Source organism: Schistocerca nitens, chromosome 2 (assembly GCF_023898315.1).
Source record: "Schistocerca nitens isolate TAMUIC-IGC-003100 chromosome 2, iqSchNite1.1, whole genome shotgun sequence".
NCBI classification, from domain to species: Eukaryota; Metazoa; Arthropoda; class Insecta; order Orthoptera; family Acrididae; genus Schistocerca; species Schistocerca nitens.
In genome coordinates this window covers 1,073,363,416-1,073,386,930 of record NC_064615.1, presented here as the reverse complement: position 1 = coordinate 1,073,386,930, position 23,515 = coordinate 1,073,363,416, and the positions used below count along the sequence as shown (strand labels likewise).

The 23,515-nt window shown below is 41.0% G+C and overlaps 1 protein-coding gene across 2 annotated transcripts in view; it reads left to right on the top strand.

The window, feature by feature from the left end:
- Window positions 1-23,515, top strand: part of LOC126237466 (dehydrogenase/reductase SDR family member 11-like) — a 100,440-nt gene that overhangs the window by 64,674 nt on the left and 12,251 nt on the right. The window contains exon 6 of one of the 2 annotated variants that reach the window (XM_049947605.1): window positions 460-1,185. The exons of the other annotated variant lie outside the window; for it this stretch is intronic. Coding sequence (XP_049803562.1) covers window positions 460-501 — 42 coding nt within the window. The 3' untranslated portion in view covers window positions 502-1,185. Of the gene's footprint in view, window positions 1-459; window positions 1,186-23,515 lie in introns of those variants that run through there. 2 annotated transcript variants of the gene reach the window in all.

Genomic DNA, 23,515 nt, shown 5'->3' with positions numbered 1-23,515 from the left:
TTGTAAATTGATGTAAACCATTGTAGAAATAAACAGGTCTACGTACTTACAAAAAGTAGGAGACCTTACTCTTGGGGGTTACCCTCGTAGATGGACTACGCCGGCACCGTGAAAACGGTTGCCGTGTCGCCTTGCTCGTGATGTGACATGTAGTTACTAATTTCACAACGGGAACCGTTTAATGGGCATGAACCAGAATTATGAGGAGAAAACAAGAAGTTCTCGTCTTGGCACTGAAAGCATCCATTTCTTAAGCGACCAAAGAGAAAATAAAGACTTTGGCCAGTATTCTTTCTATACCTTACTTAACTTCTGAATCTGGACTCTTACGGTTTAGATGCCACCTCGATGTGCAGGAAATTATGGTTTTACATGCGAGTCACTTGACTCTTCCTTTGCTACCAAAATACAGTGTTTACCTCGCCTCTTTCTTGTATAGCACATTTTATTATGTTGCAGGTTTACGACATCATATTACGGCCTACCGGATCGGCGTTTTAGCTCAAGATGTCACACCTTTTTCTGGTTTCGAGAAGACGAGCATATCCAGAAATTAGTAAGCCTCTAGAAGCAAGACGCATTTGCTTGTTCATTTCACTATTTTTGTTTGTCTGAATAGGAGAATAAAAGAAGATTCCCTGTGATGTATAATTCACAGAATATGTAGAAGAGTGAGACTTTAGTGCGTTACGACGTACCTCTCTTAACCAGGGTGGACTGTATATTTTGTAAATTACCAAAGGCGCGACAGATCTTTTAGAATTTGTTACCTTGAGCTTCCTGTATGACTAAGACTTTCGTAATTGTAATACACTACAGCACTATTGAGAATTTGAGAAATGAATCAATCCATAAAAGAATAGTAGTAAGTTTTGACACTGAAACTAATGTACATACTCCTTTTGAACTCTCAACAAATACTAAGAACTAACATCTTAGAACTAACTCCTAGCAGGCATAAAGATATTAACTTCATAAAAGGACAAAATGGAAGCAGTAAAGAGCAATCAACCTGAAACAGCGTGACACTCGTATTTCGTTCTGTAACAAGATGAACTTTGCTATACATTCGTGTGTGTGTATAAATTTATGTGCACTTGAATTACCTTATGTGAAGCAACTAAGTGTTAAATACGCGTCGAAATAATGCTGTATAGACTGTAATAAAGATAATGGTGTACTGTCATACGCAAAACACTTTTTTCTGTGTTAATCAAAATGTGTTTACATGAAAAAAAAACATTTACTGTTTCGTTAAGACTTCCACAAACACATAGAATTTACACTGACGAAAAAGGAATCTCAGCAACAAGAAGGAGCTGCGCGAGATAAATGAAAGTTGGTAGGCGTGTTTCTATATCCGAAATACGACGTTCATTCAAATTTTATGCCAGCAACTTAAGAGTGACGCTAGTAGCGCCACTGTTCAGGTTTAGTCCAAACACTCATTTTAACGGTCGTTAGTTACCATTGACATTGGACGTAAGGAGTTGATTTTAGTGAAGAATTCCTCTAAGACGACGAAGATGCCATTATCAACAGCTCACTGTCTTGTAATAAGGCTACGAGAAGCTGGATGTTCCTTCCGCGGTGTCTGCAGGAAGACTTGGCAGGAATGTAGCCACTGTACATAACCGCTGGAAGTGGTGGTCACGGGAAGATACAGGAGGCGGGGCATTGGACTGCCACTTGGCATTACCGAGTAGGAAGACCATAGTGTTCGGTGTACGGCTGTGGCGCATCGTACTGCGCCTGTGGCAGAGACTCGAGCAGCAGTCGGCACCAAACTGTTACAAATTGGTTACTTCAAGGACAGCTCCGAGGCAGACATGCCGCAGTGTGCGTTCCACTGACGCCAGACCATTGCCATTTGTTGTGATGTCAGGCGAGAGCTCATTGGCTGGCAGAGTGGAGGTCTGTCGCGTTGACTCTGCTTGATGGCCTTGTGTTGGTTAGAAGGAGGTCAGGTGAGCACCTGTCTGTGACCAAGACAAACTGGACCTACACCTGGAGTTAAGTAAGGTCTGGGGTGTGATTTCGTATGACAGCAGAAGCACTCTCGTGGCTATCCCTCGCACCCTAACAGCAAACATGTGCGTCAGTCTGGTGATTCTACCTGCTGTACAGAGTGTCGACATGTTGCTTTTGGCTGCTCGATAGTCCATCAAGAGCAACATGCGTGGAATTCAATCACACAAACTGACACCTGGTTCCAGTACGACACAATGCATGCATGTTTGCATCCTTGCATTCAACCTTCTGGCGGTTACATCAGTTATTAATGTACCACCGTATCACATTTGCCATTAATTTTCTCGTGCTTACTTTAACCTGCGCTCTTGCAAGGTTAATTGTTTAAATGTGTTACCTAGACAAATGTATCCCAGAAATTAGATTACTCTACATTAATTATTTCTTGATGTTCGGACTTTTCTCCCACCAATACATATGCTGATTACCTGTCTGCACTAACATTATGATTTTCGTAGACAACAGAGAAGTTTGGCTGAAATTCTTCCAGGATTTCCAGAGCTATGCTGAAACATTCACACAAACTAACATTCATGTTAGTTTGGAAGGTAGGAGGCGAGATACTGGCAGAAGTAAAGCTGTGAGTACCGGGCGTGAGTCGTGCTTCGGTAGCTCAGTTGGTAGAGCACTTGCCCGCGAAAGGCAAAGGTCCCGAGTTCGAGTCTCGGTCGGGCACACAGTTTTAATCTGCCAGGAAGTTTCATAACATTCATGTGTACGTACGATCAACGGAGTACCTTCTGAATTATGTGACTGGCTCCAGGTATATTTGACTAACAGAATCCAGTAAGTATAACTGGGCGGCGAATATTCTATAGAAATAAAACTAACATTGGGAGGAGGAAGTGGAGGCGATAAGTGTTTAACGTCACGTCGACAAAAGAGGTCGTTAGAGACGGAGCACAAGCTCTGATTAGGAAAGGACGGGGAAGGAAATCGGCCGTGACCTTTCAAAGGAACCATCCCGGCATTTGCCTGAAGCGATTTAGGGAAATCACGAGAAACCTAAATCGAGATCGCCGGACGCGGGTTTGAACCGTCGTCCTCCCGAATGCTAGTCCAATGTAAGTAACATTGGGTGTGCCAATGTGACGTCACACTAGTTACCTTGCCCAACGTACTTCACGAAAGTACGGCTATGTCCTGGTCCAGGTGGGAAATCAGTATATCAATGAAAAGGTACTCATTAAAGTCCTTAAATTTATCAAATGTTATCGAGAGCGTGAGTCTGTTTAAAAGAGCGACTACTAGGTATTGAAGTGGTCTCAAATAGTAACTAGCTTCCCGCTGGACACAGTCGCTGCAACTCGTAAGACCTATAGTGTCACGTGCTATGACGTACGCCACGGGGTCCATATATCATCACACCTCAGCTCAGAGCTCCTCACTCGGCGGGTAGCGATTTGATTAGTTTACTGAACTGGAAACCAAACAAATAACTTCCTGTAAGCTTCAAAGACTACACAAAATGACGAAGTTGTTTTCAGTCAATTCTTGGTACAGAATACCACCTTGGTGGCATTATTTAAGCAACAACTGGTCCGAGAAATATAATAACAATATAATTGAAGAGTGAAAGTGGCTATTTAACAGGCAACTTTCAGTTACTTTGATGCACTGAAAGGGGCGCGATCTAGTCTTTTTGCAAATCCACATGCGATTGTACGCCTAGAATGCACAACAGCAAACAAAGGGCACTTACTCGTAGAAAGATTTTACTCGCTTTTACTGCTGATATGTCTGCAGCGACGCTGATATTCTGTTAAATATCTAACCTTGTATCATTAACACTGTATGTAACACGTGGAAAATAATCAAGTACAAAATTCGATACGGTGTCTTGAGGCAACCATCTGAATCAGAAAGTGTGACGATCTGAATTTAAAATTTATTTATTTTTATTACGTTAGAACACTGAACATTACGATCACCCATAGCAAAAAAAAGGTCTAAAGCCTATTTCACAATCATGGACTGGCATCAAAATCCCTGATTGTCGCAATAAGGTTCTGAAGGCTTACGCTAACTAATATCAGGAGCAATGACATATTTGGTAATACATTGAAATATACTCTGGTGCAGAAAGAAGCACCCATAAGTCGGTATGAAACATTTAAGGTGTGCATGACGCAATCACATCTATTCCCGTCTCCGTAACCATGCCAGGATGAAGGTAGGAAACACAAAATATGTAAAGAGGGAAGAACAACGAACTCTACCGTATATGAGGCACACTTAACCCACATTCACATCCACAGAAACAAATAAAACGTAGAAATCACGTAACCACAATCACACCATTGCAAGTCAGAAAAACTTATCCTGTTTCTACTTCAATTGGCTGGCGCTTACTACATGAATTAGTGTTTGCATTTCCATTTTAGTGTTTATTAGTTTCCCCAACAAATTCAGACTGCTGACATTCCATGTTCCGACGCATAGCATTTCTTGTGCTTACACAAATAAGAGAGCGGACAAAAGGTACACTGCAAGCGTTTACGATACGGAAGACTTCTCTGATGACGCAATAGAAGAAGAAACGGGGGCTGATATGGAAGACCTAGAGCAACCAGTGATAAGGATTTTAACAGAGATCTGGATGACTTACAATTAAATAAGGGGGAAGCAGAGACAACAAACCTTCGAATTCCGAAAGCCACTGAGCGAAATGACAAGGAAACAAATATCCAAGATAGTTTGTAGACGCTACGATCCTGGAGACATACCTTCAGACTGACGAAAAAATATGATCCACAAAACCTCGAAGAGCGAGAACTATTGCGCAATTACCTTTACAGCTCATACATCGAAGTTGCTGGCAGATATAATGTACAGAAATAGGAAAAACAAAACTGAGGATTTGTTAAATCACGACCACTTTGGCTCTACAAAGGTAAAGACATCAGGGAGGCGATTCTGACGTTGCTTTACAATAACTGAGGCACGAGTTAAGAAAAATCTAGCCACTTTAATAGGATTTGTCGACCTAGAAAAAGCAATCGACAACGTAAAATTGTGGGAAATATTCGAAATTCTGAGAAACATAGGTGTAAGCTATAAGGAAAGACGGGGCAGTATACGATGTGCAAAAGAACCGATAGTGACAATAAATATGGCAGATCAAGAACCAAGTGCTTAGATTACAAAAAAAAAAAAAAAAAGGTGTAAGACAGCGATTCTCGCGTCCGTCGGCCGTCGTAATCTAATATATTATTATTATTATTTTGCTTGTTGCCGACTTTCGTGGTGGGCCTTAATAAAAATGATATTTCATTCAATTTTGATTTACGGTTAAATGATTTTGTGAAGTTCTCCTTTTTAAAAATATCAATCTTAAATTATTTGTTACGTTAATGAATGTTAGACTCGCTGAATTTTAAAACACGAACATTCAAGTTGAACATTGGAATAAACTTTTCATATTAATTTCCTCGGCTAGTCAGTTCACTTTAAAACAAAAGATCTTTAGTTATTAATTACAATTGCGGCCCACACACGCGCGAGAGTATTTTTTTCTTACCTCCGTTAACCATTGTATTGTAGTCGGAGTCCTGGCTCTGGCTCTCGGCTATGGTACTGAAAATAAGAATCTTAAAGCTACGTATTTTCTGCAACGTCGGGCGGCTGTGGAGAAAAATTAATATTATGTTAATAGCGGTCGAGTTTTTCGCTTCCGCTAATTTTTCATTAGTTAATATCGCCACGTAATGGCGTCGATGGCTGCATAGGCCGCTGCAATTGTTGAACTGTAAATTACTTGAATGCAGGTTAATTCAAGGAAGGCGGACATGAAATCGGGATCACCTCTTACAAATTAAAAGTGCACAATAATATTAAATCAATATATTATCTGCTTAACTCATACAAATATGCTTACATTTGCCAGCACTCGCAAGATGTCCGACTACACACAACCAAGACAAGAGAAGAAGTGAAAACGACTAAAAAATTTACAAAAGAGCGTATCTTGTCGTCTCTTTAGATCATTTAGTTATATTTCTTTGCACTCGAAACTCACACAGAGAAATTATTATTTTACGGCTACATGATAAAAATATATTATTCAATTTTTAAATGTCTCTTCTTTATAAATACTGTTTTTTAAGTCTTTTCGTAACATAGCACTGGGGACGCTATATTGCCCCCCGAAATGTTTATGTCATAAAAAATGTTCGTGGTTTTTGACATAAATATTTCCTATTTCATGTCTACAGTGTCCACACACAGGTTTTTCTTTCACAGTCTACATATGTCACATCGTATGTTTAAATCGTTGTAATTACTGAGGTTTGTTGCACACAAAGTGTAATACAGATGAAGTTATTTACATAACAATATAATATACAATTGGTTACGTATACAGTCATGTACAAAAGAAAAGGACATAGAATACAATTAGTTTCATTTTGGCTGCTTCTTTTAAGGGTTGCAACTTTTGCAGTGTTCAAAGGTATACAATCACGAGTTAGTCTGTAATACTTTAAGTCACAGGGGTGTCACCTGTTCGCTCCCCATTTGGCACGGCCGTAGGGAAACCCTGGGGAAAACCTCGGCGGAGCGACAGACTAACTGCTTTGGTTACTTTCACTTAAATTTTTTTTTTTTTTTTTGGGATGTCATTGGAGTACAGGATGTGCGTACTTTGTCAACTATTTTTCGTTGCACTATGCAAAGAAATGAGGTCATTATAACAATTGATTGCGGTGTCGTTGATGATCTACGCCGCGACGTTTAACTCGCGACGTCGCCGGTTGGTGTGTTCGGTGCTCGGCGTTCGCGGCGGCTGCGGAGAGGTCAATGCCCGCTCGACGCCAGCGTGTCTCGCCGTCGTGGAACGTCAGAATCAGCTGATCGGCTGCACGGTTGGCGATGCGCTTCTGTCTCGCCCGGGCGTGACGGAGTGGGATGATATCCGCCCCCCGCGCTTGTTGGCAGAAGTCAGCTCTGCCACGCAGCTCCGACGTAGTACGTGAAACATACACGCAACCAACGTAATATTTCCCTCCTGATGCAGATGGTTACGCTAGTGGGAAAGAAGCATTTATTAGTGCGGCAGTTGTTGTTAAGTGTTCGCCAGTCTCCGAGTGTCAAGCCAGCACTGTCTTGCAGAATACATGACATGGATCTTCTCCCGTGAATGAAGCTTTGATGCGCCACTGTTTCCATTACACGTCAGTTTTTGTCTTGATAAAATTATTTATGTTTTCGCCGCACTCGCAGGCACTGGTGAGTGTCCCAATACGAGCTTAGCACAAACATTCGCCGTTTCTGCGGTCGCTGTTTTGCAACAGTCCACGCATCGCATTCCAATCTCGCATTATTGTACTCACTGAAAATACAGTCTGTCCCAAAAATATTGACTGTGGGTTCACATTTATAAGTAAATTCACAGTTTTTCGTGCGTGATATTGGCATTTAGCGTCCTCACCGCTGTTGAACGTTCAATACTAGCACTTCACTGTCCGTATCACAGTTTCACCTTCACAGTTTTTCACACTGCTTAAAGTAACTGTTTCGATTAGTTCACAAACACTAATGTATTTCATTCAGTCTGAATTGGATTTTGGCTCGTGCTGGATTTTACCAGTCTCTCGCACTAATTATCTCTTTTCATTTTCCACTTAGAGTCGTACTTGCCTTCAGATTTTTTGACTATACAATTGTATTTCCGTCTCATCTGAGGTAAGCCCCCGTGTCATGTCTGCCCACTCATTGCGTACTTGCCCACCAGAGCCAGGCTCGACTATACAAAACTTTGCCTCTCGCATTATTGTACACATTTTATACTCTAGGCCTAGCGTGCAAGTTCCTAGATTAGTGTTAGATTTGTGACTTGTTTACACGATAAATTCGTGCAAATCTCTGCCTTAGCAGATGGCAATATATTTTAACAGTGCTTAGCGGTAGTCGCGTCTACTGATTTGCTTTGAACCTTGTCCACAACACATGAGGCACCTTGGGTGATGTACACCCTGCACTCATGTTGTTTAGTAAATTATGATTGAGCATATTTCAATATTGGTATAGACATAAATACATGGAACAACATACACACTATAATATTGAATTTCATAAGTTTCATTACTACTACAGTTCAAAAATATTCATGTCACACTAATGAAAAATTCCTTCATCATTACATGCTGTTGAATTTTTTAAATATATTTTTAAAGCATTTTTAAAAATGAAATTTGTAAATTATTCTTAAACCTACGTTCATTTTTTCTTTCAAAATGCAATTGCTTAAATATACTGTTATTCCTTAACATCTACGAAATTGAGTCACACTAATCTTGTGTGCCTGACTGTCTTTAAATGTTACACTAAAATCTGAACATTTACTCACAGAAAAAAATACACTAAAAACTTAACCTACTACTCATATATGTAAACGTTGCTCTACTGAGCGAACTTCTTTAAGTCTTTGTAAGGATAGAGTCCTTTGATCTCTTCCGATTCTACGTCACCCAACAAATAGCTACATCCATGTGGTATGTCTATGATTTTGTAGGGCCCAGCATACACCGGTTGCCATTTCTTATTCTTTTTCGCTAACAGAGATGACTTGGGATGAGTCCTTATTAGCACCAAGTCACCTGGTTGATACACTGTTACCTTCTTTATTTTCTTTTCATGCTTCTCCTTTCGGCGCTCCGCGCACCTCGTTAAGTTATTTAAAGTCTCAGCTATAATTTGTTCGTGAGGTACAACTTGTCGTGGTACAGTACGCCAGCTGTCGGTTTAATTCTTTCCAAACATGACTTCTAGTGGAGTATAACCGGTGGCTGAATGTGGCAGTCTATTGTGGAGTTCCTCAAAAGTCGAAACGTATTCTGCCCACTTTGTGTGGCGATTCGGAATGTAAGTTCTCATGAACCTGTTCAACTCTTCAAAGGTACGCTCTACAAGACTGCTCTCCGGGTGAAATCGAGCTACAAAAATGTGTTTAATACCTTGCTCTTGTAGAAACGTTTTCCATTTGAGACCAGTAAAATAGGTGGCATTATCGGATAATATGATCTGTGGTTTGCCAACATTAACAAAATAATCTGTTCGTAATTTCTGAATGAGGGGTGTGGCCGTTGAAGCTTTTACGGGATACAATTTTAGAAATTTGGAAAAGGCATCATATACAGCAAATATATATTTCACACCACCTCTGCCAGTGGGTAGTGGCCCTAGAATGTCAACAGAAACCAGTCGTAATGGTTTGTTAGGAACAACAGGGTGCAATTCACGAAAGGTGCACGTGCCAGGTTAAATAACTGATACATACTTCCGGTACGATACACCACAAGTCCTTGTTAACATCCTTTCGGTAATATAATACCCTATTTTGCACAAAATAATGGCTACCTATCTGATTTTCCCCCCGAAGCGAGGAGTTCTTGTTTGAGTTTTCCCAAGGCGGGATCTTCGTCCTGTAAACTAGTCAGTTGCTTGCACGCCTGCAGGAACTTTTTTCGACAAGTAGGGTTTTTCATAACTAAAATTTTGTACTCTGTTGCCTGTTCTAGTATTGTTGTTAGCTCAGGCAGGCCTTGCGGCAACCGTGGCAAAGCATCAGGTACTACCTTGTCACAACCTTTTCTATACATTATTTGAAATTGATATTCCTGCAGAGCAAGCACCCACCTAGTCAACCTGTCGTGCATTAACCTGTATGTCAGCAAAAAATTTAAGGCCTGATGATCACAGAAAATTTTTACATTTTTTTTCCGTACACATAATATTTGAACTTCTTCATGGCCCATACTACTGCTAGTGTTTCGAGTTCTGTGACTGTATATGATCGTTCACAACTTGACAACACTCGGCTTGCGAAACCGATTATTCTTACGTTCTTGTCTCCACCTTCCTCATCGATTTGGAATAAACAAGCGCCTAGTCCGACAGTGGAAGCGTCTGCAGCAAGGCAAAATTCCTTTGACATGTCAGGATGTGACAGTAGATTACCATTTAGAAGGGCTTGTCGTATTTGCTCAAATGACTGCTGGCACAGTTAATTCCATATCCAGGGTGTATTCTTTCTCAACAAGTTTAACGGGGTATTATCATTTAAAAGCTGGTCAGGTATGAATCGTCTGAAAAATGACACTAGACCCAGAAATGCCTTTAACTGTTTCTTGGTTCTAGGAGGAGGGAAGTTCTCAGTTGCTGCCATTTTCTTCGGATCGGGCACAATACCTGTAGGTGATATTACATGACAAAGAAATTTTATTCTCTCCCTGCCAAATTTGGATTTTGCGAGGATTGCTGTTACGCCTACCTCAGAAAATCTTTTTAGTCCGCATCTCAGCGTGTCCATGTGGCTTTCCCAATCGGGAGTAGCTATTAATAAGTCATCGACATACAACGTTACTCGGTCCAACAAATGTGGTCCTAATACTGTATCGAGCGCTGCAATGAAGACACCTGCACTAACATTTAATCCAAATGGTAAAACTTTAAATTGGTAACTTCTGCCGGCAAACACAAAGGAGTGTACTTTCTTGATGATTCAGTTAGTGGGATTTGCCAATAAGACGAACGCATATCGACAGAGGTCAGATATTTAACTCCATAAAACTTCTGTATCTGTTCATCCAGGTTTTCTGGTCGCGTTCTGACAGGTACAATTATTTTGTTAATATCGCGCGCATCAAGCACGACACGTATACTGTCGTCCGCTTTCGCTACTGCAACGAGCGGACTGCTGTACGGAGATAGAGATGGTTCAATTATCCCCCAATCAAGCATTTTTCTTATTTCCTTCGTAACTGCCTCCTTCTTTGACCACGGGATGGTGTAGTTTGCGTGACAGAAAGGATCGTGAGGTACCACTTCGATGGTATAGGTGTAGCCCTCGATAACACCGGGTTTTTCCGAAAACACATTCTCATAATCTGTAAGTCAATTCGTTTTGTTGTGCTTCAGTCAAATGTTCTGACTCCCTGACTTTCATGGCTATCAGTTTCCCTTTTTCCTCTTTGTCTTCAGTAATAAATTCCTTATAATGTGCTTATCTTGTACTTAAGTCAGAATATAAATTCATTACCTGTATTCCTTCGAATCTAGACTGAAAGTTCCGGCAATATTTACCGTCCACTTCCCGTGTCCTCAACAATGGCAAAACTACACGTGTACCCTCATTCATAAGGCGTACTTCCCCGCACAAGAGGTCGATTTTTGCGTCCCTCTGGCGTAAAAATTCCATCCCCAGGATGCAAGCAACACCTAATCCCTTAACTACTAGGAACGAGCTTTTCATTGCTTCATTTCCTACCGTAAACTCGACTTGTACCTGGTGCTTTATGATATGAGATTATGCACCTATTGCACCTGTTACACGACAATTCTTCACTGGCAACACTGGTATTCTATTATAATGACTCAAGTACTTATAAAAATTTGCACTCATGACATTGGTTGACGCACCGGTATCGACTATTATCTGTATTGGTGCTCCGTACATATCTGCTTGCAATATAGCCTGCACAACACTTTTGTCGGTTCGGTTACATTTCTGCGGTATGTCCACAAGTTCCTTTTCTGTTTTTATTCCCTCATTGTATTTCAGCATACAAAGTTTATGGCTGTCATCCGTGAATGTGCCCTCACTACACCATACTGCAGCCAACAACGGAGAGCGTATTGTGGCTGTCTTTAGTTTAACGGATGAGCATTAGTGGGTTGACAGTTGTCTGTCACTTCCACTAACCTCACATTGTGGTTCTGGTTGCTGTTGTTGCTACTGTTGGGTTGGCCGCCTTGCCTCCCCAATGGCGTATTTTGATATTGTGTATGGCCCTCGTTTTACGGTGGTCGTTTGTAACTTCCTGCCATGTTCTTTGATGGACCTGGGTTGGCGTTCCATTGTGGCGCTGTGTTTTGTTGCCACTGTGGTGTCGGTTCATTACAACCACGCCACTGGTTTCGGTTGTTCCGCCATTGCTGATTGCCGTTACCATTATATCCATTACTCATGCGTCCATCATGATGTCTCTTTAGATTTTGACGATTATAACCGTTGCCGTTATAACCATTGCCACTGTTTGTGCTTCGATTCTGTTGCCGGTGCTCTTGCCTATTCCCGTTACCATTTGGTACTAAGTTACTACCGTTACTGTGGCTGCTATTGTAATCGGCTTTTTGTTGATTACAGCCTGCATGGTTCCACTTGTTTTCGGTTTTCATATCTTCGATCAATAAGTCAACAGAGTCCACTATTTCCATGAATATCGTATTCCGGCACATTGATGAAATATCTTTTAATTTCACTGGGCAACTTCATTTTTATTAATCTGATTATGTCACGATCGGACATTGGCTCGTCCCAGTACCTGGTTTTGTTTACATACTTTTCGAAATATTTGCATAACGTTCCCATCTTAGGATTGTACATTTCTGGACTGTAAAACTCCTTGCGTAGTCTTTCTTGGACGCTATCGGACCAGAATTTTTGCAAGAATGCACCTTCAAACTGTTGCATCGTTAGACATTTTTCGGACACGTCGGTGGCCCACAGTGCTGCGTCACCTTGAATAAAGGAGACCACGAACTGTATTCTTTGTCTTTCCGTCCATGTCCTGGGAAACACATTTCTGAAGCTCTTAATAAATACCACAGGGTGGACATTTCGTTTTTCGCTATTGATGGGTTGGAATGTCCTGTGTTTTATTACATTGTCCTCTTTTTTGCACATCTGATTGCTACATTCTGTGACATTCATTACTTCGTGATGTGCGCTGCACGGTATCGCATGTTGTTTGTGCTCATAATTCGCATTAGGTTGCGGTTGCGCACTCGCACCCTGCATACAGTCTGCGTTATTATAGTTATCAGTACGCGGAGTCGGATTCATCTGTCCGCCACTGTTTACATTGCTTTCCAACGCAGACAGTCTCCGCGCGACCTCCTGTTGCCAATTTGGCAACTCCGCAGTCACACGGGATTTGATCTGTGTTAATTCGGCATGTAGTGCGGCAGCGCTAGCGTCAATATTTACACTCGCGGCCGCAGTCGCTTGTTCTACAGCTGTTTTTACGTCGCTTTCAGTCTTTGCAGATATCTCGCGATCCTTTACTTCTAGCCATTCATTAAATTCTTTTTCGACTTTTTGAGCTTGCACTTCCAAATATGTATCAATACTTTTCCGTGCATCTATCTCCACATTAGCCACGCGGGTGGTTAATTTTTGGACATTGTCTTCAAGCCTAGCCTGCGATATCTGTAGTTTTTGCATCTCGCCGGCTAAGCTTTGCACAAGATCGGGTATTTCTTTGCATGCGTCCCGCATCTCGGCAAGTTCGCTTTGGATACTGTCTAGTTTTGCTTCAGTGCGCTGCTCTTGTTCACTGAGCTTTTGCATTAATTTTTTCTCCTGCTCATGTAGCATTTGAGCCAGTTTTCGTCTCTTTCCCTATCTCTTTCTTCGAGCCTACGCAGAAATTCAGCAAAAGAGTCTGCAATCGGTGAGCATACTGGTGCCCTGCTTAATCTAGCACTCTATTGGCCCCCCTGCCCAGGCAGTGGAGTTGTTACTCTATTCCCATTCTGCTGTGGAGCGTCATTCACCGTCCACAGATCCTCGCCCTCCGCTCCGGAAATTATGTTATCAGAGGCGGTGGCTTGGGATTCGTTTACGTATTGCAAATGACCCTCACTATCCATATTAACAGAATTTTGTTCTTCTGGTACGGATGCTTTAGGTTGTCCTATCTTACTCATACTAAATTCACTTTAAGCCACTGACAAATCTTTAACACTGATACACACACGAATAATTATCCCCTCCAAAGATAAACGCATAAATACACAAATACACGCAATTTAAACTGCACTTTACTTACTATTTTTTTTCACCGAAGGTATCTCATGTGCATATGGGTTCGATATTCCGCACAGAGCTACACAGGATGCTTGTACAATAGGCCTTACTTTAGTTATTTCTGTTTATCGAAATCCTTTTTCTTTTCTACACTTTTTCTTCTCCAGCTCTCCTCAGGGTGAGGATTTGTTGTTGTACATATAAAAGAATTCATATAGGCATTAATATTTCACAAAAATTATACACATACATAATTGCATTCATTACAATAGAGTCAGATTTAATAAATTTCGTATTTTCTTTGATCGGCCCCCAAAGTTGCGGCGCCAATCTCGCGTCCGTCGGCCGTCGTAACCTAATATATTATTGTTATTATTATTCTGATTGTTGGCGACTTACGTGGTGGGCCTTAATAAAAATGATATTTCATTCAATTTTGATTTACGGTTAAATGCTTTTGTGAAGTTCTCCTTTTTAACAATATTAATCTTAAATTATTTGTTATGTTAATGAATGTTAGACTCGCTGAATCTTAAAACACGAGCATACAAGTTGAACATTGGAATAAACTTTTCATATTAATTTCCTCGGCTAGTCAGTTCACTTTAAAGCAAAAGATCTTTAGTTATTAATTACAATTGCGGCCCACAAACGCGCGAGAGTATTTTTTTCTTACCTCCGTTAACCATTGTATCGTAGTCGGAGTCCTGGCTCTGGCTCTCGGCTATGGTACTGAAACTAAGAATCTTAAAGCTACGTATTTTCTGCAACGTCGGGCGGCTGTGGAGAAAAATTAATATTATGTTAATAGTTAGCGAGTTTTTCGCTTCCGCTAATTTTTCATAAGTTAATATCGCCACGTAATGGCGTCGATTGCTGCATCGGCTGCTGCGATTGTTGAACTGTAAATTACTTGAATGCAGGTTAATTCAAGGAAGGCGGACATGAAATCGGGATCACCTCTTACAAATTAAAAGTGCACAATAATATTAAATCAATATATTATCTGCTTAACTCATACAAATATGCTTACATTTGCCAGCACTCGCAAGATGTCCGTCTACACGCAACCAAGACAAGAGAAGAAGTGAAGACGACTAAAAAAATTAACAAAAGAGCGTGTCTTGTCGTCTCTTTAGATCATTTAGTTATATTTCTTTGCACTCGAAACTCACACAGAGAAATTATTATTTTACGGCTACATGATAAAAATATATTATTCAATTTTTAAATGTCTCTTCTTTATAAATACTGTTTTTTTAAGTCTTTTCGTAATATAGCACTGGGGACGCTATACGATGTAGTCTTTCGTCCCTACTGTGCAATCTACAAACTGAACAAGCAACGACGGAAATAAATGCTCGATTTAAGAGTGGCGTTCAAATCCAGGGTGAAAAGTTATCAATGACTTGATTCGCTAGTGATACTGCTAACATCAGTGTCTGTGATGAATAATTACAGGAGCTGTCGAATGGGATGAATTGTCTAATGACTACAGAGTATAGAATGCAGAAAAATGAAAGTAATGAGCAATAGCAGAAATGGGTTTAGCGATAAACTTGACATTAACAGTGCGGTTGACGAAGTAGACAAAGTTAAGGAATTGTGCTACGTTGGAAGCAAAATAACACATGACACACGAAGCAACAGGGGTGGCGCCAAGGGGGGGGGGCTATGGGGGCTATATAGTGGGGTATCAGATCAGCGAATATAGTACTTCAATAGGTTCAATCATTTTTTATGATTATATAGCAATACAGGATGCAATGTATTACATTTCAAACACATTTAACAATAGAATAAGAGCGGCAAATAGCTTACTATCTAAACCAATAAATATCAAAAAAAAAATATTGAAATGTGTGTGAAATCTTATGGGACTTAACTGCTAAGGTCATCAGTCCCTAAGCTTGCACACTACTTAACCTAAATTATCCTAAGGACGAACACACACCCATGCCCGAGGGAGGACTCGAACCTCCGCCAGGACCAGCCGCACAGTCCCTGAATGCAGCGCCCTAGACCGCTCAGCTAATCCCGCGCGGCAATAAATATCATTTAACTTGAAATGGGCATCTTATTATTTATTAATATAAATTGGGTGTATATTAATGAAAGGAGAGCTGAAACTATGGAAGAAAAAGCGGGCTGATGAAAGTAAAAGACCTGAAACAACAACTGAACTTTAAAGAACTGTGAATTGCAGTTTTTCCCAAATGTACGAGGGCTATCCACAAAGTACATTACGTTTTGGAATTAAAAATAAATAAAGTATTAAATTTTTTTTATTATATACAGATGAAAGCCACACGTAAATACTACTTTTCTACATAGTTGCCATTTAAATTAAGGCACTTATCGTAGTGATGGACGAGCTTGGAAATTCCTTCGTCGTAAAATTCGGCCGCCTGCGCCTTCAACCACGTGGTTACCTCTTCTTGAAGCTGTGTGTCGTCATCAAAACGCTGCATAGCCAACCACTTCTTCATTGCTGGGAATAAGTGGCAGTCGCTCGCTGCCACTTAAAAGATTCGAGAACTTCACGAGTGGCATTTGCCGTGTGGGCCCAGGCGTTGTCGTGAATCAGCAAGATCTTTGAGCCCAACTTTCCCCTGCGCTTGTTTTGTATTGCTCTTCTGAGGTTGTGCAGAGTTTGGCAATACCTTTGAGAGTTTATTGTAGTGCCTCTTTCCAGGAAATCCACAAAAATCACACGTTTTCTGTCCCTAAAGACAGTCGCCATCACCTTCCTTGCCGACATTGTCTGCATGCATTTCTTGGGTTTTTGGGGGGAATTTGTGTGCCCCCACGGCATTGATCGCAACTTTGTCTCGCAGTTCACATGCTTAACCCATGTTTCGTCACCAGTAACGATGCGATCGAGTAATGAGTCGCCATCTTTCTAGTAAGCGTCCAAAAACGTTAACGCTGCTGCCATTCGCTGATTTTTGTGAATCTCTGTCAAGATTTTTGGTATCTATCTTGCACAAAACTTGTGGTAACCATGCTTTTCGGTAATGATTTCGTGCAACAAACTTCGTGAAATTTGTGGAAAACTCATAGAGAGTTCCGTTATTGTGAAATTACGGTTTTCACGGACCGCGGCATCGACTTTTTCGAGAAGTTCGGCAGTCACTATGCTGGGTCTTCCACTTCGCTCTTCGTCGTGAACGTTAGTTCGGCCATTTTTAAATTTTATGACCCTCTGACGCACTCCACCTTCAGTGATTATGTTGTCCCCATACACTTCACAAAGCTGCCGATAGATTTCTATCGGTGTACAGTTTTTTGCAGTCAGAAACCTTATTACAGCACGCACTTCACACTTCGCGGCATTTTCAATTAACGCTGACATTTCAAACTGTCACAGTAACTCAACGGAGTACAGCACGAACCTCTCACTAGCACGGCAGGATGCCGACTGAGCGGCGGAATGCCATGACACCAAGATGGCCGCGCTAGCCCCGTCCCTAACGGACACAAACGAAAACATAATGTACTTTGTGGATAGCCCTCGTATATGTTTTACTTCAAATATTTGGGACTGTCACTGTCACCATAAGGACTCCTGAACAAAGCTTCTCTACGTTGAGACGAATAAAGATTTATTTGCATAACACAATGGGATAGGTGAGACTAAATGGATTGGCTCTTGCAAACATCCATGAAGAAATAGATATGGACATTGAAAATACCATTGACATATTGAGTAAAAAGAAACAGAGACGAATGACCATGACAAATTGGACAGAAGACAGAGATATCCAGTGAATTTTGTTACAGAATTTTTTTATATTCATGTCAAGTTGAAGTTTTTACATTCATGTAATCTTCTGTATCCAGAAAACTAATGAAAACTTACTTGTTGTAAGTTGATCTTCTTTATGGTTTATGTAATTTATGAAATCTCCCATGTTAAAATAAGTTTTTTTTTTTTACTCTGAACTCCAAAACAGTTAACAAAAACTACTTTAAGCAACACCAAATTTTACCAGTTTGTCCGTGGAGGACCCCAACTCTCCTTTTGTTAAGCAATATTCAATTCCCCAATTCCCCAAACCTCCCCCCCCCCCCCCCTGACCGACTTCTAGAAATCTCCCCTGCGAAGCAAGGTCGTGAAAAGCAGCTTAACACACGCAAAGAGGGCATTCCTGGCGAAGAGAAGTCTACTAGTATCAAACATGCTGAGGAAGAAATTTTTGTGAACGTACGTTAGGAGCAGAGCACTCGGTAGTAGTGAATCATGCACAATGGGAAAAGAAGAGAATCGAAGACTTTGAGATGTGATGATATAGAAGGAAGCCGAAAATTAGATGAAACGATAAAATAAGAAATGAAGAGGTTGTCCACAGAATCGATGAAGAATGGAATATATGGAAAACACTGAAAGAAGAAGAAATAATATGACAGGGTATGACATGAGGGAATAACTTCAATGAAACTAGAGAGAACTGTAGAGGGGAAAACCTGTAGAGGTAGACAGAGACTGAAACAAATACAACAAATTTTTCAAGGCATAGACGTGAAGACATTTTCAACTTTTGTAATCATGTCGTCCGTCCTCAGTTGTGTATAATATTGTAGTATGTTGATAATTTTTACTTTGGGACCGTCTGATCAGAACTAAATAAAACACAGCTTTTATGTCATAAGCATTTCGTCTTTATTCTTTGCATATGAAATGGAACATGTACATATTTTTGTTTATACTATTTAGTCTACATTTAGGACTTTGTATATAGAGGCTATTGTTGGGTCTTGCCCCCTCGTCTTCTTATAGGGTGCCTAAGGGATGCTGCGTTCTCAGAATGGTGTACAATGATTCATGCAAATAACGTTAGTAGTTTTATTTTATAAAGCAGATTGACAATACACAGGACGTGCGGGGTAGCCGTGCGGTGTAGGGCGTCTTGTCACGGTTCGCACGGCTCCTTCCCTCGGAGGTTCGAGTCCTCGCTCGGGCATGGGTGTGTGCGTTGTCCTTAGTGTAAGTTAGTTAGATTAAGTAGTGCGTAAGCTTAGGGACCGATGACCTCAGCAGTGTGGTCCCACAGTCCTTACCACAAATTTCAATTTTTTTTTTTTTTTTTTTTTGCAACCTACGTCCTCAATTATTTGCTTGACGTATTCCAATCTCTGTCTTCCTCTACAGTTTTTGCCCTCTACAGCTCCCTCTAGTACCATGGAAGTCATTCCCTCATGTCTTAGCAGATGTCCTATCATCCTGTCCCTTCTCCTTATCAGTGTTTTCCACATATTCCTTTCCTCTCCGATTCTGCGTAGAACCTCCTCATTCCTTACCTTATCAGTCCACCTAATTTTCAACATTCGTCTATAGTACCACATCTCAAATGCTTCGATTCTCTTCTGTTCCGGTTTTCCCACAGTCCATGTTTCACTACCATACAATGCTGTACTCCAGACGTACATCCTCAGAAATTTCTTCCTCAAATTAAGGCCGGTATTTGATATTAGTAGACTTCTCTTGGCCAGAAATGCCTTTTTTGCCATAGCGAGTCTGCTTTTGATGTCCTCCTTGCTCCGTCCGTCATTAGTTATTTTACTACCTAGGTAGCAGAATTCCTTAACTTCATTGACTTTGTGACCATCAATCCTGATGTTAAGTTTCTCGCTGTTCTTATTTCTACTACTTCTCATTACCTTCGTCTTTCTCCGATTTACTCTCAAACCATACTGTGTACTCATTAGACTTCATTCCGTTCAGCAGATCATTTAATTCTTCTTCACTTTCACTCAGGATAGCAATGTCATCGGCGAATCGTATCATTGATATCCTTTCACCTTGTATTTTAATTCCACTCCTGAATCTTTCTTTTACTTCCATCATTGCTTCCTCGATGTACAGACTGAAGAGTAGGGGCGAAAGGCTACAGCCTTGTCTTACACCCTTCTTAATACGAGCACTTCGTTCTTGATCGTCCACTTTTATTATTCCCTCTTGGTTGTTGTACATATTGTATATGACCCGTCTCTCCCTATAGCTTACCCCTACTTTTTTTTCAGAATCTCGAACAGCTTGCACCATTTTATATTGTCGAACGCTTTTTCCAGGTCGACAAATCCTATGAAAGTGTCTTGATTTTCTTTAGCCTTGCTTCCAATCATATCTTTTTCGATGTCTTCACATTTTTCCTGCAGCCATTTTGTCTTAGCTTCCCTGCACTTCCTATTTATTTCATTCCTCAGCGACTTGTATTTCTGTATTCCTGATTTTCCCGCAATATGTTTGTACTTCCTCCTTTCATCAATCAACTGAAGTATTTCTTCTGTTACCCATGGTTTCTTCACAGCTACCTTCTTTGTACCTATGTTTTCCTTCCCAACTTTTGTGATGGCCCTTTTTAAAGACGTCCATTCCTCTTCAACTGTCCTGCCTACTGCGCTATTCCTTATTGCTGTATCTATAGCGTTAGAGAACTTCAAACGTATCTCGTCATTCCTTAGTACTTCCGTATCCCACTTCTTTGCGTATTGTTTCTTCCTGACTAATGTCTTGAACTTCAGCCTACTCTTCATCACTACTATATTGTGATCTGAGTCTATATCTGCTCCTGGGTACGCCTTACAATCCAGTATCTGATTTCGGAATCTCTGTCTGACCATGATGTAATCTAATTGAAATCTTCCCGTATCTCCCGGCCTTTTCCAAGTATACCTCCTCCTCTTGTGATTCTTGAACAGGGTATTCGCTATTACTAGCTGAAACTTGTTACAGAACTTAATTAGTCTTTCTCCTCTTTCATTCCTTGTCCCAAGCCCATACTCTCCTGTAACCTTTTCTTCTACTCCTTCCCCTACAACTGCATTCCAGTCGCCCATGACTATTAGATTTTCGTCCCCCTTTTACATACTGCATTACCCTTTCAATATCCTCATACACTTTCTCTATCTGTTCATCTTCAGCTTGCGACGTCGGCACGTATACCTGAACTATCGTTGTCGGTGTTGGTCTGCTGTCGATTCTGATTAGAACAACCCGGTCACTGAACTGTTCACAGTAACACACCCTCTGCCCTACCTTCCTATTCATAACGAATCCTACGCCTGTTATACCATTTTCTGCTGCTGTTGATGTTACCCGATACTCATCTGACCAGAAATCCTTGTCTTCCTTCCACTTCACTTCACTGACCCCTATTATATCTAGATTGAGCCTTTGCATTTCCCTTTTCAGATTTTCTAGTTTCCCTACCACGTTCAGGCTTCTGACATTCCACGCCCCGACTCGTAAAACGTTATCCTTTCGTTGATTATTCAATCTTTTTCTCATGGTAACCTCCTCCTTGGCAGTCCCCTCCCGGAGATCCGAATGGGGGACTATTCCGGAATCTTTTGCCAGTGGAGAGATCATCATGACACTTCTTCAAATACAGGCCACGTGTCCTGTGGATACACGTTACGTGTCTTTATTGCAGTGGTTTCCATTACCTTCTGCATCCTCATGTCGTTGATCGTTGCTGATTCTTCCGCTTTTAGGGGAAATTTCCCACCCCTAGGACAAGAGAGTGCGCCCTGAACCTCTATCCGCTCCTCGGCCCTCTTTGACAAGGCCGTTGGCAGAATGAGGCTGACTTCTTATGCTGGAAGTCTTAAGCCACCAATGCTGATTATTTATCAAAATTTAGGCAGTGGCGGGGATCGAATCCGGGACCGAAGACGCTTTGATCATGAATCAAAGACGCTACCCCTAGACCACGGGTACCATCAAAATTTTTAACAGTACTTAAATGTACAATAGTGTCGCAAGCTATGGGCGACATGCTACATAAACCCCAGTCCTTGTTCAATGTTCAAACAGGCAATGGATGTGGGTCACTATACTCTGATATCGTACCACTCTCTGATAGGGCATGCTAATACTCCACTAATGTCTGTATACGGAGCCGATCTGAGCCCCCGAGGCTGGGAGGAGCGGCCCTTGTATTCACTTCGGCTTGAGGGCGCTCCTGTCGAGGTGCGGTCCTATTCGGCGCACCATTGGCCGACGTCGTTTCACCGCCGTCTCCGGTCTTGCGTTCTTCGTCTTCCTTTCGGCGCTTGTGGTTACGCTAGAACAGCTATAAACAGTTCTGGCTCTTTTCGCTTTTTTATGACGCAATAATTTAAAGCTCTACTTACAGATTTAGCTGATGTAAATCTACATTTAGTGCTTTCGTTTCTTTATCACTATTCCTCTTCTTATAACTGCCGTTTGAACTCCCCCCCCCCCTCTCTCTCTCTCGCACACACACACATACACACACAATACGTTTACATGCAACACATCTTCCAGAAGACGACAAATGAATTTCGTAAACTGTTTTTCGTTATCGCATTTACATGTTAAGACTTGAAGCGTATTTGCTAGCCCAGTTAAATATGGCGTCTGGAAAACCGCTGTTACGGTTTATTATTTAGTCAGCACAATCGATATTTCTCTTCAGTTAGATTAGGTGTAAAAAACTTCAGGATAATATTTCTACTATCCTTCACAATACAAAAAGCCAACAAGTCCACATTAGCCGTAAATTTGTAAAAACAAGACGAAACCTGACAGCCCAAGCACGTTTCAAAACCGTTTGCATTTACATGGAAGCGGAAGTGGATTTCCAGAATCGATTTTGAAAGGTTTACGTGACCACCCAGAAGCGGTATGGGGAAATTGGTTAACGAAATCTGGTTTTGGGAGCGCCATGTAAACGGGGTAACACACACACACACACACACACACACACACACACACACACACACACACAAATGCAAAGAGAAACAGAACACAGGTATCACAGAACACATTCAGTAGTTGGCATGGCAATAATATTCGATAGTTGGCAATAATGTTCGACAGTTGGCAACACCAGCCAAAACATACCATCGAAACGAGTGTCAGTTCCTAGCGCTTGAAGTGTGAAAAAGAAATTTCGAATGGCAGTTATAAGGAGAAGAACAGCGGTAACAAAGGAACTAAAACACAACATCTACGAAATCTATAAGTAGAATTATCACTACAGCACAGAAACACAAAAAGTTACAGAGTTATTTATAATCCATATACAAAACATCGTAAATGTAAACTAAAGAGTATAAACAAACATTTGTACATATTCCAGGCCACTGAAGATGCCTTCCGAAGAGTAAAGGCGAAACGAGTGTGACACAAAAATTATATTTCATTCAGTTACGATTAGATCTTTCCTTAGAAAAAATTCTGAGATGAAGAGATTGGGACAAGAGAGGAATAGAGAAGTACGGGGGGGGTGGGGGGGGGGGGTGTTGCGTCGAACTACTCAGTGAAAGACTACAGCTTTGCTTCGTACATCCGATAAAGATGGTGCTCTGTGAAAAGACTCGTGAAATGTTCCTCACAGCCAAAATGAGCTGGAAAGAATTTCGCAAATTCCTCGGTACTGCTCGTAACTAATATCTCAGTGTTTGACGGCGTCGGTAATAAAGAACACACGAAAAATGCTTACAAATCGTAAAAAAGTAGATGTGAAAATCTTAGTTTGCTTGTACAACTTTATTAATGTGTCATTACACATTCATTAACAATACGAAAGACTAACCACTACATTATTCTCATTTAAGTAAGGAATAGTGGCCACAGAGAAAATAAGAGTAACTCCAAACTTAAAAATAATCGTTCACTTATCACAATCCGTCATTTCTCAGTAT